This window comes from Poecilia latipinna, unplaced genomic scaffold (assembly GCF_001443285.1).
Source record: "Poecilia latipinna isolate Pla-1442-1.1 unplaced genomic scaffold, P_latipinna-1.0 Scaffold1367, whole genome shotgun sequence".
NCBI lineage: Eukaryota > Metazoa > Chordata > Actinopteri > Cyprinodontiformes > Poeciliidae > Poecilia > Poecilia latipinna.
In genome coordinates this window covers 96,400-116,895 of record NW_015113983.1, presented here as the reverse complement: position 1 = coordinate 116,895, position 20,496 = coordinate 96,400, and the positions used below count along the sequence as shown (strand labels likewise).

The 20,496-nt window shown below is 39.6% G+C and overlaps 1 protein-coding gene across 4 annotated transcripts in view; it reads right to left on the bottom strand.

The window, feature by feature from the left end:
- Positions 1-20,496, bottom strand: part of adamts3 (ADAM metallopeptidase with thrombospondin type 1 motif, 3) — a 131,583-nt gene that overhangs the window by 42,861 nt on the left and 68,226 nt on the right. For all 4 annotated transcript variants that reach the window (XM_015056233.1, XM_015056236.1, XM_015056234.1 and 1 more), the window contains exons 5-7: positions 15,792-15,985; positions 4,581-4,664; positions 2,696-2,852 (exon numbers count right to left, since the gene is read on the bottom strand). In XM_015056233.1, coding sequence (XP_014911719.1) covers positions 2,696-2,852; positions 4,581-4,664; positions 15,792-15,985 — 435 coding nt within the window. The remainder of the gene's footprint in view (positions 1-2,695; positions 2,853-4,580; positions 4,665-15,791; positions 15,986-20,496) is intronic.

Here is a 20,496-nt window from a genome sequence, read left to right as displayed (position 1 = left end):
ATATATATATATATATATATATATATATATATATATATATATATATATATATATATATATATATATATATATATTAGTACATGCATCTCTAAAATATTGCTCAAATGAAACAGTCGATTTGATTCCAACTTCCGTCTAAATAAGTTGTTTTAGTTTCCACAGTCAGAACCGAGTTCATTTAAACGTAATTTCATCCAGACATCGTCTTCATCTGCATCGATTGGTTAGATTGCAGTGTTTACCTGCTTTGCGGTGAAAATTAGATATAGATTTGTTGAAAAGTAATGGCTGTGTGTTTGTTCTGTTTCTTTGCAGAAGCGACGCTGTGAGTCGTCGTCCTGAGGAACAGACATCATTATTATTATCAGGATGATTGGAAGATGAGCTTCTGACGACTAAAACATGCTTTGAATTGACAGAATAATTGCATTAAGTTTTGTTTGTTGGCGATCAATAAATTTGAAAATAAAGCATAACTGCATCTTATCATCTTATAACTTTACTTTCTCTCTAAAAACTGTTTCCACCGTTTGGACATTTTGGGTTAGAAATCAAGTTTGAACAAAACTTTTTTTGTTTTAAATAGACCTTCAAGTATCCAAATAAAACCATTTGTTTTATAAATGTCTTGCTTTTAAGAGCATCTGGCTTAGATAAGAAGGTTGTGAAAGTAAAAAAAGTGAGTTGTTGAGCAAGAAGAAGAATGTGTTCTTCCTTATGCAGAGTGGCTCGTTTCCAACACAGTAGATAAAAAACATCAAGAGCTGCAACAAGGGAAACAAAATGAGACACAATCCAATGCATACAAACAGAACGCAACTAAACAGGACACATGATAATGTTTGGTTTGTTATATACACTGGAATTAGTGAAAATATGCATAAAGACGACACACTTGAATAGGCCTGTTGCAATACATTTTGCTGGACAATAATTTGTCATTTAGAAAGATGTTCTGCTCAGGTTCTGGTCGGCATTATTATTCTGACAGCCTTCATAACAGGATATTAGTGAGGAGAGGTTGTGCATGTCTCACTTTTTTCCACATAACCAGTCCGTGTTTTATTAAAGAAAGAGTTTATTGTCTCTAAACAACACTCACCACAAGGTGGCGCATACGAATCAGGTTGTTAGCCATAAAGCAGTAAAGAAAATGTTTTGTGTTGCCTTCAGGTGACTGAAGACTGTCAGGTTTTATGGAGAAACTCTGACTTGTCATCCAGTCATTTAAATATGCTGCACGATTCCCCCACAGCAACAAATCCTCACAGTGACTCCCAAAGTCTCTCAGACTGTGACACGTCTTCTTTTAAACAGTTTTTTATTTTAACAGAGAAATGATGAAATAGCTGCACACATTCAGCAGGATCAGCCTTCATTAAGCTAACCCTGATAAATCCGTTTATATCAGCACTCGAATCGCTCAGAAGGTTTGATTTTCAGATGTTGTCATTTTCAGTGTGCGTCTGTTTCTGACAGCAATGGAAAAAAGAGGAAATAATGATGTTTTTCAAAGTAAAAAACAAGTCAGGCAACTAAAACAATAAGTTTAAAAAGTTACATTTTTCTCTTATATCAGAGTAAAACCATTATCGATTCACTACTCTTGGATAAACAGTTGAAATAATTCAACCGTTTATTACTTATAATTCTGATGATTATCGCTCACAAGTAGAGAATATATATATATTCATATATATGTGTCAATGTTGGTGCTAACAACGATGCCACATTGAGCTGTTGCTATGTGATGGATCAATTATTTGTATTATCCATCCATCCCTTGTCCCTCAGTGGGTCAGGAGGTGCCTCTCCAGCTGCCGCCAGTCTGTCGCAGGGCAACACAGAGACACACAACCATGGGGACAATTTGGAGAGGCCAATTAACCTGACATGTTTTTGGACTGTGGGAGGAAACCGGAGTACCCGGAGAAAACCCACCATGCACAGGGAGAACATGGAGACTCCATGCAGAAAGACTGGGGCCGGGAATCGAACCCAGAACCTTCTTGCTGCAAGGCAACAGCTCTACCAACTGTGCAGCCCTTATTTGTATTAATCAACTGGAAAGGTATACCTAATAAAGTGGGTATAATTTTCAGTATAATTTTCTCACTGTTTTAAAATAAACTCTGCTTCTTATATTTTCCCAGCGGTATCTTGTGTTGTGTTTGATTCATGTGTTTTCAGTATAATTCATAGTGAAAACAAACAGACTCTCAATTAATTAAAAACTCAATTGTTTTCAAAACGATTAGAAAATCCCGCCTGAATGGAGAGAAATCAGTGAAATGTGGCACAAACCCAATCAAGCTGCATTTTAATGTTGCTTTGTTCTTTCTGTGGTTTTGGCTCTTTATGAAACTTCAGTTGTTTTCACATAATTCATAAATAAATGAAGTTTCTTAGTGTTATGCTCTAAAATAAGACTTTATTTTAACTCTACATTTGATTTATCTCCAGGTAAAGTCCATCTGCACTAAGGTCTGCTGCTCAGCCGGTAGATCCAAACACTAGAAGTTGTACTCTGGTGCGTCCATGAGCTTCCTTTAATTAGACCAAGATGTGGTTTCCATGGTAACTGAGGAAAATAGTACGTCTATATGCAACATGGTGTGCACTCAGAGCTTTTCTAGTCAGCAATTACACTTTCCTACCTGTACACACTAATGCACATAATACAAACTCGCCTTACCCTGCATGCCGGTGGGGCCGAAGCCTTGGCGCGTGAGGAAGATGGCGTGGTCGTGATGCTCGGCGTGATCAAGGTCGCCTTTCTGCTGCACAAACGCCCAGCGGCAAACGTTCTCCAGACTCCGTGATGGGTTTCCTCTCTCAATCAGGCTGATGGACTGACAGACGAGGAAAAGGGAAAAGTGCTCAGATCATTTCCTCTCAGGCAGCAGCACAACATGACAGGTTCATTTTCAGCGAGGACACAAAGCAACGACGGAAACCAAACTATCCAGTTTCACCTCTGGATTTAAAGAAAGTAATAAAAATGCACCAACAGCTCCTCTTCCTAATTATTATGGCAATTAGCAAAGATAAATAATTGCAGTAATCCTACCTGACCTAAAACACAAGAAGTTCGCTTTGGTTTGACCTCAAACAGAGAAATAAAAAAAGGTCATTCATGTTTTCACAGAGTTCAGGTTTCCTCTGAACAAACACAGTTTTAGCATAATAACGCTAATTACCGATGTAAAGCGCTAAAGTCCATTAGCCAATGGTCTCCCACACACAGCGCGACACAACCTTTGCTCTTAATATAAAGAATTAATGAATATTCACGGCGGAAAAGCATGAAACAGTTATTTATAAGATATGGAGGTCAATGTTTCACAAAAAAACAGAAAAATAAACGATTTATTTGGACGTTAAATCTTCCCGAGGCGTTGAGCTGTATGACCTCCGTTAGTTCCCATGATCCTTTAGGTTTTTCTGGGAGAAGAAACTCGATAAGTCGGACTCGAGGTTTTTCCCAGATCCATGTTCTGATTTCAAATCCGCAGCAGAACTCTTTCTGTCTGGGAGTTTTTACTGGAAACCTCAGACTGGCTGTTTGCATTTATTAGTTTTAATTATCTGTATATTTACCTTGGAAATGGCTGAGTATTAAATAAAAACCAACTACAATCACTTTAAGCCTTATTGTTTTACTTTTTACTGATTTGGGTTTAATCCTATTATCTCTACTTGTCTTTCTACAAGTTCAATACAATCTGCACTAAATCATCCTAGACAAAGCCAATTAAATCTCAAAGCTCCTGGCTGTCAGGACTTCATGTTGAATCTTTTTCATCAGCAGGTTTTGAATATTACAATAAATATTAAATGTTAGGTGGATGACCCTTTAGTAAAATATTGTTATTATCTCCAAAGAAAACTTATCTTTATCATTCAGTGGACCAAAATCTGATTATAATGATGAATTATGTTGAGAATGTCACTGATTGCATTATTATTTATATATGAAATTCTCCTGGAAACACAGAGAGATTTAAAATGGATAATTATCATCACCAGTCATGTTTTAGAATAAAAATCGGCGAAAGCTGGCATTTCTCTGGCTAATTACAGGATTTTAGTGAGGAGTCAAAAAATGTACTCAAGTAAAAGTAAAGAAGTATTTGGTAAAACGTTCAATCAAGTACTGAGAAACTGATCAAATTATCAATAATTTAATTATTAAAAGTTGCATTATCAGACAGATGGATGTAAAGTTATGTGGACATTTTGGGTATTTTATGAACCAAAATGAAAATAATTCATATAAATAACATAATTATGAAATCAGACCAGGCACAAGAAGATTTTTCCAAAAACTGCAGGTGTTTCTGGTGAATGTTTGGTTAAAACATGTTTGTTTTTCTTTCAGTTGGAAGAAAATCCAGAAATTTACTCAAAAGTAAAAAGTAAAGCGCAGTAAAAGTACTCCTAAAAGTACATTTAAAAAAAAAAAAAATTACTCAAGTAAATGTAACTTGGTAGATCAGAATGTGACATAGGAACAAGTGAGAGGGAATATTTCCCTTCTGTGTGAAAACGGTTCCTACCGAGGGATTTTTCAGACTCACCTTGGCGTAACCCAGCATGATCATCCTGACCAGAACCACGTTGATGTGAACCCCCAGCGACTCGTCGTGGTAAATCTCGTTCACCTGGAAACGCAGCAGCAGGAGGCGAGTTAGGAAATATTTCAGTTATTTCCACAAACAGCACCTGCGTCACGTTTCATCGCCCGTCCAGTCGATGTGAGCAGCACAGTAATCACAGGCCTGAGCCGCTGCTGGCAGCAATAAACGCAGCCCATCATTGTGTCTATTATCAGGGTTCTGCTCAGGCTGCTGAGGAGCAAAATAAACTGTAATCATCTAAATAACAGTGGCTGAACCCCGTCTAAAATTGAAGACAAAAGTAGTTTCTTTAAATGTCTCAAGATGAATTTGGTGCTGCTTTTGCGAGGAAGCACGATCTGATTTGGACACCAGCTGTCGTTTGATGAATCCCTGAAAAGGGAACGAGGAGAATTCAAGACAAAAACAAAAAACAAAGCGTGAAACTGAACCAGTAAAACTTCTAACATCAATGTGTGTAAAGGAGTCCAGGGTTCTGTAACGGTGATGAGAGTCACAGTGGAGCCGCAGTGAGATCTGCCCCCCACGCCACCACTTCTGCCCCCTGGCGCCTCGCTACACACGCCGGCTTCTTGCTAATCCAAACATTTGCATATCCATTGTTGGTCTGCATGAACACCAAATTACTTCCAAATCAGGAAGCTCCCGCTGAGCGCCCAGCTGGGTCTATGTAAAGAAACCTTATTGCATGATTTTGTTTAGGGAAAAGTTGTGTATTAATCTCATAAGTGAACCAGAGCGCACATTATATTTACAGCATATTGATTCTCCGATATTAAGATTTGCAGAGATGTCATATTACGCAACCAGTGGAAACATGGAGATGAGACGTTTGTTGACGTCGCAGTTCAGCCGTGCTGTGCAGAAAAATGATTGACTAAGTTGAGCAGCGATCAAGTCTGAATAAATCAACATCTAGAACCGCTCTCCGGCTCCCAGAGTGCCGCCGCCGCCGCTCTGCGTTTCATTTTTTTCTGGCCTGATGATTTCTCACTAAATCTTCCCCATCTGACTGTCCTCAGAGCAGTTTTTGTCCCTCATCGACTCGAGTGCTGCAGCACCAAACAGCAAATCCATGCGCCGTCTTCTGCCCTAAAAACTCCACATTTCTGATGAGACAATTTTCCTGAATGTGCCTGGAGGAGATGGCTGGAGGAGACAGATTAACTCTGAACGCTCTCCTGTCAGCTGCTCCTCCAGATCTAAAAGATACCACCAATCAGCATTAGCGCCTGAAACGCTAATGCTGCAGTTTCTAAACTGCTCCCTCGCAGCTACAGTTCATTCCCTCTCTGTGCACCACATGCGTTCAATCTCACTTCTTATGCAAGCAGATGAAGCACACCAACACACAAACCATCAGCGTCTCAGAAGGAGGAAAGCTGAAGGTCTAATCAATGCAACAAACTCTACAGTCACTAAAGCTGACATCCAGCGGAAAACACACAGTCACCTGATATCAGCTTTTATGGCCCGTTTGTGTCTCTTTGGAGTAATTTCCTCTGTATTTATAGTCGCTTGCAGCCCGGCTGCAGGTCAGAGTGACTTTCAAATGATAAATATGAAATCATTAAGCAGCACAAAGACGAAAGCAACAAAACTTAAAGCTAAGGGAGTTTTGAAGGCCAGACTGATACTCTAAATTATTATTTTACAGTCAGTGAATATTAGGGCTCTAGCAGAACTTGAAAGTCTCCCAGTATTTGGGTCTGATCATCAGTTGGTTCTGAAAGTCTTTAAACTAAACGCAAAAACTGACTTTCAAATGTAAAGGCTCAATTCTCTGCTTTCTCATCATCTGGACTAAACATATAACATTTGAACACGTCAAATTAACTAAAACAGATTAAAACACATTAGGAAATACATTATCTTTACCTGCTGAACATATTATGCAACAATTTAAATCAATTTAAAGCATGGATTTATTGTGATTTTTCTCAAATCTAATTGAAATTTCAGAAAATGTGGTTGAATGTGTCTCGCTGTTACAACCTTAAACTTTTTCAAGGTTTTCCAAGAAGCTGAGGCTTTTCTCTGCAACACTAAATAATTGTTTGTCTAACAGTAAAAGCTGTTTTGTTCCCGCTGCTCAACAGAGCGACAGCCACAGCTGGTATTTGCTTCAAATGGATCAGGGAGAGAAAATAAATATTTTGTTGATCTTTCATGTTGTTAGGAGTGCAAACATAAGTACGGCGGTAGAGCTGTGTTGTTTTAGAAAAGGAGAAATGCTTTAGCTGGTTTTATGTGGGCTGGGTGCGCGTACACTTATCGCTGCCCGATCTTTAGGATTGTAACTTCATAAACCAAATGCCAGCAGGCAGCAAACAGAAACTCTTTCTGTCAGAGGAAAGCGGAGGAGGAAACACGGTGCTATGCTACAAGCTTCCAGCTTAGAATATCAAACTCTTAATATTTGTTTTACTAGTTTTTTCTTCTGCTTTTAATAAAATCTGCATCCAGGTGGGCTAAATTTTGTGAAAATGCCATCATACCCAAATGCTGTTAGAGTAGGTGGAGATGATCTTCACAGACATTTGGGAAAAAATCAAGACCTTGGGTAAAAGGTTAGTCAAAAGAATTGCAAGTCATGTCAACTCAGTAACTGTTATAGAAATGCTGCATCAAACATGACTTAAAAGAAATTTGGCTTCACAGTTTAAGGCCTTGAAATTGGGCTGCTGTCTCTTTAAGAGGGCCGTCAAAACGCCCTTCGTTCCTTTAGTGAAGTCCCACTCCCTCCATTGGAGACATTTTTCTCTCCTCCAGCAGTTTGTGGGAGGCATCAGCATCAGGTCGCTGCATTACGGAGGTTCAGAGGGGAAGAACGTGTCTGGTTTTCTGTGCTGACCTCATCTCATCCTGTCTGTGAGCAACATGGAGGGAAGATGTCAATAATCCTCCACTCTCTCTGAAAACGGAGAAAAATCCCAACAAAGAGGCTCCAAAAATCTGTTTTGGAGTCTAAAATTAGACCAATGGAGGCTGTTCCAGCAGAAAATAATACGATTTGCAAACAGCCCGTATGGATCTCCAGATGCCTTCGCAGTCTGCTGTGGATGCAAACATATTTATTATTAGTTATCATGCCTTGGCTGGAGCAATCTTTGTTAATGTAATAAATGTCTGTGTAGCTGTAAACTCCTCTGATGCATTAATAACTTCGACTGTTGTGAAAACAGATGAAGGAGCTGCTGTGTTAACGCCACACCGAGGAACTGATCCTGTTTTAGAGTTCAGAAAACTAAGATGAGAGTTTTAATGAGGAAAGTTTAGCAACAGGAAACACTCACCTGAAGGCATTATCTGTGTTGATAATGTGCTTCATAAAAAGCCAAATCAAACCGACACTAAACTCCAGACGTTTTACTCCTGCTCTCAGAGGGAAGTGCTGCTTGGAGCTGTTGTTTGGACAGATAATGGATCTTCGCTGGACACAACATGTTCTTTGCAGCCTGTCACGGTGACCGAGGCGACGTGTAATAACTTTCCCCTTCGACACTTTCCTGAGAGATGTGAGGCAAATATGAAGCTCTTATCGATCTCCCTGAGAGAGAACTGATGGCTCAGAAACGCCGTCTGTGTGTCTTTTTATCTCAGCAACAAAGACCAAAGCAGCTTCACCATTTGCAAACTAAAAGACAGAGAAGATTCCAGAAACAGGAAGGATGCACGACTCTGACAGCCAAATGGGTTAAAGAGAGGAGAAAAGAAACAAAACTGGTATAAAATGTAAGTTAAAGAGATAATTATTCCGAATGAAATGTGGTGAGTGTTTTTATCTGAAGTGCTGAGCAGAGGTCCGGCCCATCCACTGAGTCTCCTTCTGTCTCTTAGATGACCTTTACTTTATGATTCCTTTAAGACTTCTGCCATACTTTTTCCTTCCACTAAACTTTCTTATCTATATTTTTCCAGACACAGCACTCTGTGAAGTCAACAGTTTTTCCCATAATCCTCCAGGCCATTTTCTGTATTTAAAACATTTTAGTAATTTGTTTCTGTTAAAGGGACAGTATCATGTAAAATGTAATTTTTTTTAGCTTTCTGTCATGTTATAAAGTTATTTTCTCATCAGAAACAGACCAGGAGTGTTGCCTTGATTCTTTCATGCATGTCTGAGAAATCCTTTAATCACCATGGCAACCATTCAGTCTGGATGGACCTAGCTCCGCCTTCATGGCGCAGCTCCTCCCCCACTTAGCTCCTTCAGACTAGCCAGCAGCAATTAGCAGACATCTGGTGGAGCTGCTAAGCTACTTCTCAGAGCAACGCTGGTAAAAATGTTGTTAAAGGGCTAATAGAGGAGCCATGCTGTGATGACTTTCTGAAGGTGGAGCTTCAGAAAGAGCAGGAGCTTCTTAAAGAGACAGAGGCCCCATTTCAAGGTGTTAAATCAGGAAGTAAAATTTCTTTAAGTTATATTTGATGTTTACTGCATTTTAAAACAATTGAATGAAATTGTTACTTGATAATGAATAGAATAAAATAAAATATATTACTCTTCATAAAATGAATGTTTGCTAAATATGAGCTTCACCTTTTCTATTAAATGGGTGAATAAATGAGCTTTTCCACATCTATCCATTAAGATGCTCCTGCACCAAAGGATTTCATGCTTAATGTGATGGATGGACATGTGAGATAAAGATAGTGGTTCATACAGATGAACATAAACAACTGGAGGGATTATCAGAGACATTTCACTTTCCTACAGAGTCCCATTTATAACAATGGATGGAAACCAAAGGATCACCTCATTTCCTGCTGCACTAACAAATAAATTCAAGCAACGTGTTGCCAAACCGCTGATAAAGCCTGAGACGCCTGTGCAAACATACAGGCTTCAATTTAATGCTTCAATTAGCTGCGATTCTCTCTAGTAAAACATGTCTTAAGAAAGAGACTCCGTCTTGATTAGCTTGAAAAATCAAAGAGAACTGGAAGAAAAGGAACCAGAAATATGATGAGGAATAAAGAATGCATGACAGGAGGAAGGCGAGGAGGATGAAAGGGAAGAAGGATGAAAGGAAAACATATCAGAAGATAACAGGGAGGATAAAGGGAGTGAATTGTGGAAAAGGAGACATTAAAGAAGATAGCGGGTAGAAAGAAAAGAACCAGAGCCGACATGGAAGGAGAACAGTTCTTCAGATAAAACGGCTATAAATATAAACATAATGTACAATTTAGGACAGGAGGAAGAGGAGTGGAGAGACAGAGCTGTGGGAAGGTGAAGGTGAGGATCAGAGAGGAAGAACAAGGCAAACGCTGGGATCCAAACGGATCCAGACCAAACGACACGGCTGGCTGCAGCTGGACGTTCCTGTCAATCCCAGGAATCAGAGCCGCCGGCCTGCAGGGATCTGTGCTGGAGGACGACACCCAAACATCCCCCGCTGCAGCGCCGCGTGCACTTTCACATGGGAGAGGTGTTAGACTTGTTTCTGTGATGTTTTCCATCCTCTATTCTAATTATTGGGCTCCGGCGACACGGCTTCAAAAGGTGCAAAGGCATCTCAGAGTGTCTGTGCGGCACGCCATTATCTGACGCCGCGCTGCGCGCACAGGGAGGGCTTCATCTCCAGCCAACTTGTTTCTGAGAAACAGATGCAGCTTGTGGAGCCAGAAAGTAGCAGCAGCAGCGCTTCAGAGCATTTATCCTCATCTTCCGTCTGAACGAACACGTCTCATTAAACCCACACTACAGAGACATCGCAGCACATAGCCAATTTCTTCCAGCAGCCGTGAGGTATTCCTGAAACGCTTCTGACAACCTGACAAGCTAATGCTGCATGTCCAACCAGCCCCCCTGAGACCAGCGGTAGCCTCAGTCGACTGTCAAATTACCATGAAAAGCATCTCGGCGAAATGACCCTGCTGGGGGGGGGGCGGCGTCCACGACACCAGCTCAGAGAGGATCTGAACTGAGGTCGTTAGGGATCTGATTGAAGCCTCCTTTGTGTTTGGATGGCCAATTATCTCACTTTGAGTCGATGTGAGTTTGAAGCACAGAGCGGTGGACAATAGGTCATTACACCGAGAACTCTTCTGTTTAGATGGTAATTAGTCACAACAGCGGGACTTCAGCAGCAGATTAAAAAGCTCCAATAGATCCACTCCTAACTGGATTACATTTGTTCTGAAACGTCTAAGGTAAAATAAATTGGTGAAAAATGGATTGACATGTCAGAGGAAAGGGTTTTAAAAGTCAAACCCTTCAGAAGCCTCAGTCGGCAGAGTCGTAGTCTGAAAGTTGTGGTGCAGCAGCCTCCAACAACAACACTCCTGAATCAAATGGCTAAATTATTTCCTCAGCTTGATATCAGCGTCTGGAGGAACCTGATAAAGAGCCTCTCATTTCTTTCAGGTGTTTTTGAAAAGTTGCACGGCAGCAGCTCTCAAGGACTCATTATTCTCAACATGTTCCTCAGGTTGGCTCTGAGGATGAATATAATGCTTATTTTATCAGTGAACGTAGTGTTAGAAAATGTTGTTTTGTTGTATTTGTACAGGTCATCCAAACCACTGCTGCTCAGCCCAACCTCTGCAATAGACTGTGACTCTGCTAAGAGATGCTGTGAGGGATCGACCCAGAAAACTGTTTATAATACATGTAAACCGATCCTGCGTATGGGAAGCAGAAGGACTTCCTGTTATTTAGTTTATTCAACCATCAGATTGGAGCAAAATATTTCAGAAACTCCTGATTATTCATGAAACTTCTTTAAAAATGTCGACTGTGTACGCTGACATTAGCTTTAGCAGCTGTGCTGCTGCTACATGTTTAGCATTGAGATTTTAGCCTTGAATAGCTTTGCTAATATGCTAACTACTTTTAGCACAACCTGAACACAACAGTCTTTCCCAGCATCCAATCAGATCGTTTTTGAAGCAAAAATTAACCACTGGTGGGCCAAGAGAAACAGCTTAGTTGACCATCGTTGTTGTTTGTGGATGTTGATTGTGCATCATATTTACGGCTGTACCAGAAACAGAAAAAAATACAAAGGTTCCGGTCAGAAAAAAAAAGGGGGGGGGGATTAAATTTGTTAAAAATTTTAATGAATGAAAGCCTGTGTAATTAATTTCTTGAATAAACAACAAGGATAACAAACATCATGAGCCACAGCAGCATGTCAGAGAGAAAGATGTGGGAAGCTTCGTTTGGGTTCTGAAATAACATCCGTAGCCTCAGAGCGTTTCAATCCGTCATCTGATAATGGAGGGTGGATGACACAGATGCAAACCCAAACCGACTGGCCGGATAATGAGAGCATTAGTCAGTGAAGCAGCCAAGACGCCCACTGAACGAAAACCATCTTCTTTTATCAGATAAAACAACGGCTGGAAACTCACACTGAGTCAGTCACTCATAAAACAAAGATCGGAAATGTGTAATAATTAATGTTTCTGCCATGCCTGAACCTCTTTCATGTTTTCAGGTGCCCATTCAATTCACCTAATCAGTTTTATTCAGCCCACCTGTGCCAGGCCTAATTACCTCTCCCTACTTCCACGCTCTCTCCATCTCGACCTCCCTGTCAGATTATCTACTGTATTTGCTGGTGGAAATCCAGAATCTGCTCTCATGGTTTTTGTGTTTGACCTCTTCGTGTGCTCATATTACTTCCTCCTTGTGGATTCAAGCAGCTGCCCTGAGTTTTCTGCTGCCAGGCCTCAGTAGCGTCATCATAACTGCAGCTTCCCGGATCACAACACGTCATCAAGGTTTGTTATTCTGGCTAAATCAGGTTCACATTAGAAAAGGATGTTTCAAGTAACCAAAACGTCCAGGTGATCCTCAACCAGAGGCATCATTCATGTTATTACATTAACGCATTAATGGTACATGAAGCAGATTATTGGAATGATTCTGACCTGAAAGCCACCTTGTTCACATCAACACGTTATGTGAGCAACTTTTCTGCAACAGCAACAAAAGCTGAACGTTTTCAACGTTTTAAACTGTAAGGATGAATCTAAATCGCTTTCGTCTCACAGCATCATGTTTGTTTAAATTATATTTGCATGCATGCATTTTATCTGGGGACAAACCAGCCAATCAGGTTTAAGGTCTGTCGTCGTGTAAACAGGTAATAAAAACTTTAGATTAAAAGATGCATCAGTGCAAAATCCAGAAAAAGTAAAATCTTTACAGCTTTGACATTTTTCTGTTATAAAACTGACTGTAATCGTATTAATAAGTTTGTCCCAGAAGTGATTAGTCAGACGATTTCAAAGCCACCCACAGCAGGAGTCCTAACAAGGAGCGCTTTAAATAGAGACGGCAATGCAGTGACATTAAAAACATGACATCAATAATCATCTCTCATTTTAGGGACCCCAGAGTTGGAAAAGTAATAAAGAGTTGATGAAAAGTTAGAGCTTGAACTTCTAATGTGAAAAAAATGTTTCAGAGAATTATGTGAACTCTGACACTTCACATAATAACAGTAACTTCCATGCAGTTTTTTTTCTTTATGCACTGAAGTTTGTTTTAAGGCACTAAATAACTTTCTTTATATTTGCAGGTTAACTTTGTGTTTGCCTTAAGTTTGATTTTACTGTTAGTTTTAAATCGGTTTGGATTGTTTTATGTCTGACTTTCCATCTGTGAATGATGTGGTCAGCAAAAAAAGTCACATTTACAGTTTTATATAAGAGCAAATATCTTGAAACTGCAAATATTTCTAAGTTAGCTTCACAAAATCAGTGACTGTGATTAATGTAAAATCCAGAAAACAGTCTCTGGAGGGACTGATCAGTGTTAAAAGATGTTCAATATTTAATTTTAAGAAGAATTTTCTGAAAGCAGAGACAGCTGGTTATTTATTTAGTTTTTTTTATGGGTTTTATCGATACTTTCTGGAACAACCGGCCTATTCATAACATCCATGATGTTGATGTGGCCCAAATGAAAGTGAGCTTCACACCCTGCTTCAGATCAATGCTCAAGTCTTTAGCATTTTTGGATAAAGTTATTAAGAGCCACAGTGGACGGCCTTAAGGGCCACATGTGGCTCCGGAGCTGCAGGTTGAGAACCCATGATCTAGACAAAGTGTCACTGCTCCTTTCAGCTTAGATGCATAATGACTGTAAAGTAAAAAGAAGTTAAGCTCTTAGATGAGGAAGCTTAGTGAAAACACGGAGGTGGTGAACTCTGGAGAAGAACTCAGGCGGCATCGTGAGCGCGGAGGCTGACGTGTGTCAGGCCTGATGCTGCGTCTGACAGTGATGCTGCTCAAAGTGCCTCAGCGTCTGAAGCGTCACCCAGTGACACTCAGGATTGCAGCCTGCCTAGCCCTGCATGCATCACTGTACTGCCTTTAAACTGCACACATAACCAAGCTACTCAACACACAGATATTCAAAGCTCAGCTGGCGTGAACAGACTACCAGCTAAAACTTTATGTTTGATAAGAAAAGGTTTGATTTTGTTACACCCAGATGTCCCAGACAGCTCAACTTTAACATGAAAGATAACCAGAGTAAATACAGAAGTTAGTTTTGAAATTATGATTTTATGTATATTTTACTTTATGATGGAAAATAAAATTACCCACACAAGGTGCTGGATAATAAATCAATCACAATATATATCGCAATAGACAAGTGATCAATATGAATAGATAACACATCTGAGGATATTCAATAGAATATTCACTGAACTCCGATCCAGAACCGCACAGCATTATGGGAAATGTAGGCAGAGGAAAGGCTTCAGTCTAATCAAGTTTGGCGACATCAACTAACTCACTCACTCTTTGGTAACCTAGCAACTCACTCAATATCTGGTTACCTAGCAACTCACTCAATATCTGGTTACCTAGCAACAGCCTTGTTGCAACAGTTGAGTATCTTGCGCAGCAGCAGTTTCATGTTTCTCCACTCTGCTTTGTAACTGCTTAGAAATAAACGGTGTGAAGAGGAAACTGTGGGTAGAACAGGAAAAGCCTCACGACCAGCAATTCAGATGTTCAAAACAAAAAACTAATCAATAATTATTGGTATTGACTGATCTGAAATGCTTATGTCGTGATAGGTTTGGGTCAGGGCTGAAAAACGTAACAACTGAATCGCGTCTGTTAAACTGGTGAGCTAACCTTCGCAGGGTGGGACTGTTTGTCTCGATTCAGCCTCATTGGCGGGTGACCCAGGTCATCTCGCTGCATCTCAACTGAATTCAAGTCCATACTTTGACTAGGCCACAGCAAAACCCATTGGAAGTAATCCAAAAAAATAACAAAAAACAAAGGGCTCACTGGGGTTCTTTGGATCAATGTCCTGCTCCACAACCTAAACTAAATGCAGATAAAGGTCATGACCTCCTGCTGTGACCCACACCAGTGTGAAAAGGCTTTGAGGATCTACAAGATGTTCCTATGAATTGCTGAATATATTTTCCAACATGCATCTCCATTCCCTTCATGTTGCATTGAAGTGATAAAGTACCTAAACATTTTCCTCCATCTGAACTCTGAACTCTGTTAATTTATTCATTTTTCTTTAAACTTTCTCTGCTGTCATGTTTACTTCCTTCATGTAAATTAGAAAAAGTTTTTCTGCGGTTTAAACTTAAAAAGCCTAAATCCATCTTTTCAAAGTCTGCATTTAGGTTGTTAATCCATCTTTTAACCCTCATTCCTGTATTAGGCACCTCAACATTAGAGCTCACACACTTTACATTCATTTTATGAATGTAGCAAGGACTCGACAATGAAAATAAGCATAAGGTAAGCGTTGTGCTCTTCTGCAGTTTAATGTCTGTCAGTATTGCCATGAGGGGCATTTTTTAATAACTTTGTGTTTTATTTCCTTCCATCCTGTGAAACAGGTTGGGAATTTAGACAGATTAGAGGTTTAAGCTGAGCAGCAGGACCGTGCTCCTTCAGGCCAGGAAGGCCCATAGCTGCGTTTTCTTCCAATAGATGCAGCGTTCGCATTTAATCCTGGGCCTTTGAAGCTGCCTGATAGAAACTTTTATTACAGTCCAAAAAAACAATCCAACTTCCATGATTGGTACTAAATTTAGCTTTTAGAAAACGACGACTTCCAAAGTATTTCTGTTATCATAACATCTTTCGTTCACATTTCTTCTGACCACAAATGGTGAATTACATTTATGTGAAATAAAAAAGACTTACGATGTTCATCAGAGTCAGGAGGTAATTCTGCACATGCTCCTTGCCATGAAAGCGAACCACCGAGTCGTCGACTCCCAGCAGGATTTCGATGTTGTAGTCGTTTTCTGCGGCGTTGCGGCGCTGCCGGCGGTGGACCGTCTGGTTCACCTGCTGCGTCAGTGAGTCCAGCGACCCGGCGACGCCCAGCTCCGGTTCTGCACCAAGAAAAAAAAAAAACACAAAACGAAGATTCAAACAGCTGCTGGTCCAAAATCTGCAAACAGAACGAAAGTTTTAATACTTGCTTAAAAACCACGTTTAAGCCTTAAACTCTTCTTAACCCTTAGATTTCATATTGAGCTTAAATTGAAATCTACATAAAGAGTAGGAATAATCATTTTATTTACATTTTATTTTTAAAACGGCATGTCTAGTATATATGCACTGCAAAAACACAAACTCTTACCATGTTTTTTTATCTACTTTCTATTACAAATATTTTATTACACTTGAAATTAGACAAACTTAGAGGTAACTTTTCAGCAAATAATAGCTTTTTTAAGTAAATAGTTTGAAGAAAAAGTTCTTGTTCAGGCAGATTATTTCAGATTATGTCGTGAAATAAACAGCAGCCAACAGCATGTCAAATAGTATGGCTTAGTTTTGTGTATCATTTTATTTAAAACACGGAAAATGTGCAAAAGCCCATAAATGAAATATTCTTTGCACCAGATTTGGCTTGAGCCCGTTTCCATCTGCAGTCCTTGAGCAGGTGAGTTAAAGAAACAGTCTAATATCACAAACAATCATTGAAAGTCCATACATACCCTATACAATCATAAAATTATAAAAAGCCAAACTTCTGCTCTGTAGTCATGACAGTTTTTATTAGATGCTGGTTTTCTAACAGTCGTTGAGGGAGAAAGTTTCAGACTTGGTGCTCCAGTCTGTGATGCCTTTGAGTGGGAAGGCTGTTTGTGCATTCAGGTATTTCATCATCCTGCATTTCATTTCAAATATTTTAGATCCGCTCCCAGGTAATCCGGGGACTCCACTGCGAGTCAAACTAAAACAATCTACAGACCGATGAGTGACATCTAACAGCATTTTTTAATAATTACCTCCAAACCTTTTCACATAATCAGTAGAGGGCTCCTGGATGTATATCCGTCTCATTGCATCAGCCTCCTGAACTTATTATTCAGGACTGGCTGCTCTGCAGCCTCGACTTTCTGAGTTGTTGACTAAATAGCAACAACTGCAGCGCGTACGGCCCTGAAAAACCACCAATCAGACTTCAACCTCGACTTTCTGGCCGAATAAAGGAAATGTGACACTGCTGAGCGTTTAGACTCAACTCACGTCCGCATAACAAAGGCCGGCGTGACGTGCTGCCGGGAACAGAGATGACAAACAGTCCACGGTTATTGTGCAAGGCGTTTTTACAGTTCACAGAGCCTCCTCTGAGGTTTCATGACAGAAAAATACCATCCGACTTCAAAGCAAGCTTCTCCCTGGAATCCAGATGAAGACGGACTGAACGAACGTCTGACTGGACAGAACTGAAGCCAATCTGCAGCTGGAACAGGCCAGGGACTGATAAGGCTTCGCTTGTGATGGACGGACCGCCGGCTCTTAACTTTACCCCAGATATTTCTTGGCCGTTCACCCGGACGGTGTAATATCTCTGGAAAACCAATGAGAGGCGATGTGGATAAGAAAACCTTTATCCCGTCTCCTCAAGAAAGCCGAAGACTCTCCTTCAGAGATCTGATGCAGCGGCCATGATATCTAAAAATTAAACTTTCTATAACAATATCTAAAATAAAAATCCTTCTTTTGGGCGTCAGCCGCCTGACTGGATATTGCAGAAGAGAGCTGCAGGTTTAAACCCTGTGGAGATAAGCTTGGCTGCAACTTAAAGGAATCATGGCGATGCGTTTAAGTGCTTGGTTTGAAGGTAGGAGATCACAGAAAGGCTTTCCTTAAGGCTGCTGCCGTTTGGTTTCAGCCACAGGGGAGAGTTTTACTGCTGTTACTTTACTATAATATAAAACTGATGCTAAATATAAAAGGATCTGCTGGGAAATCTCAGTGTTTCTGAAAGTAACTCATTACTACAGTTACATCTAATACATGTCAGAAACTCAATCATATCACTTTTATCTGCTTTATGTTTAAGTTCTTACAGATTTTTAAGTCATATTTTATTAACTTGAGTAGTTTTTAATTGTTTGTTTTGTTTCTATGTTTGTACTTTTTGTTTGATCAAAAATGTGATCTTTGATAAAAATGAGAAAATCTCTATAAAAACAGGCAAAATAAAAAAATAAAACCTGACTAGAGAGGGATTATGGAGCAGGAACACATCCAGACCTCCCAGCTGAAAAACTCAATCTGATTAGTATTAATATACTATTAAAATACCAATAAAATGTTTATTCAATGTCCATAATAAACATCTTGCTAAGAACATAAATATTAAATATGACTGGAGGCTGTTATGAATATTTCTTTCTTGCCATATGGAAAACTTTGACTGCACCGTTTCTTAAACATCAGCCAGTTTCTATGAAACCTGTCATTTAAAATGTTTTATATGTTTTATTGCAGTCTGGTAATGTGATTCAGTTTAATTCAGTTTATAATATAGAGCCAATTTACAACAAATGCCTTGCAGAAAAAAACTGTTTCAGCTCAGTAACAAATACAATCAATCCAACTGATCCAGTTATCATAAAGTTCAGTTCATTATTCTCAATAGATTAAAAAGTTTTCTATGAGAGGAAACCCAGCGGACTGTACCGAGTCATTATCCTTATAAATGTGTCCAAAACTTTGTCAATATTCCGCTAATGATGAAAAAACCTGCATTTTTGTGAAATACTTCTTTTGATGCCACAAAAAAAAAACACCTCAAAATCTTTTTTTTGAAAAACGGGAATTTTTTCAAAATCAATGTGTTTCCATTAAGCAAATTTATTTTTGTAATTCCAATTTGCTCAACTTTTAGTTCAATGGAAACACAGTAAGTGACCTGTAGCATTCAGAGACAGAAGACAACCAACTTTACAGCAATCCCTCATACTGAGCATGGATGTGGCCACAGTGGAGAGGAAAAGCTTCCAGCAGAACCAGAACCGGGCTCAGTATTAACGACCAGCTGCAGCAACCGACTGGAGACAGAGCAATTAGGAGAATAGCAGCTAATGTAAAATCAACAATAAAGAAACGAAAACTGACAAAACAATAGGTTGACTACCTAAAATAAACTGCTACAAACCTTTCAAATGTTCAGGAAGTCAAAGCATAGAACTAGGCTGAATAGATCTACCCTTGCGGATCGGGCTTGATTCAGGTCGGTGCATCTCCAGCAGAAAGAGATGATAAACGACAGATGCTGCAATAATAAACCATTTAGTGCTGCTATTTTCAGATTCCATCTGACAACATTCCTGCATATGAACTCCAATATTAAACCTAAAATAGCAAAACTGTGTTACTGGTCCTGAGCCACACATTTCAGAGAAGCATGAATTCATTTTGATATAAAGCAGAAGCAAAGGCGAACATCAGGCAGAAACCTGGACCCACAGCAGCGAAGTGGAGCAGACATGAAACCAAATATGGAGTTTATGTCAGTTTATGACGACCACTCTGCAAACAAGCCAGAGTCGGTAAACAAAGGTCACATGGAGCTACAATGACCTCGTGTGTTCACGAGCATTCAGCAGCGTCAGAAACGAGGCCGGCCACAGCAGCACGTTGGTTGGTCCAAACCAGAGGAGAGCCAAACATTTTACTGAAGCAGGAGCAGCAACACTTCGACATGTCTTTAATCAAGTAAAACGCAGCCAAGAAGTTACTACAGTAAGAGTACAAAAGTATTTGGTAAAGAGTCTACGCAAGTACTGAGTAACTGATCAAATTATAAAATTACTTCAGATGTAATAAAATATAGAGCTAAGTGCAAATTTTTAAATTTTAAGAATGAAAATAGTTTATGCAAGTAAGAAAAATGAGAAAAATTTTCCAAATCAGTTTCTGTCAATAAAATATTTATGAAACTTTAACAAAAACTGCAGGTGTGTGAAGATTTGTTAAAACATTTTTGTTTTTCAGTCAGTGGATAGAAAACCCAGAAATTTCATTCAAGTGTGGAAATACTTCATAATTAAATTATTCAAGTAAAAGTAAGAAGTATAGCAAAAGCACTCAATTTTTCTCAAAAAGTTACTCAAGTAAATGTAACTGAGTAGATGTAACTAGTTACCGCCGCTCTCTGGTTTAAACCCTCTCTGGTTTAAACCCTCTCTGGTTTAAACCAAACCCTCTCTGGTTTAAACCCTCTCTGGTTTAAACCCAAACCCTTTCTGGTTTAAACCCAAACCCTTTCTGGTTTTAACCCTCTCTGGTTTTAACCCTCTCTGGTTTAAACCCTCTCTGGTTTAAACCCAAACTCTTTCTGGTTTAAACCCTCTCTGGTTTAAACCCAAACCCTCTCTGGTTTAAACCCTCTCTGGCTTAAACCCAAACCCTCTCTGGTTTAAACCCTCTCTGGTTTAAACCCAAACCCTCTCTGGTTTTAACCCTCTCTGGTTTTAACCCTCTCTGGTTTAAACCCTCTCTGGTTTAAACCCAAACTCTTTCTGGTTTAAACCCAAACCCTCTCTGGTTTAAACCCAAACCCTCTCTGGTTTAAACCCTCTCTGGTTTAAACCCTCTC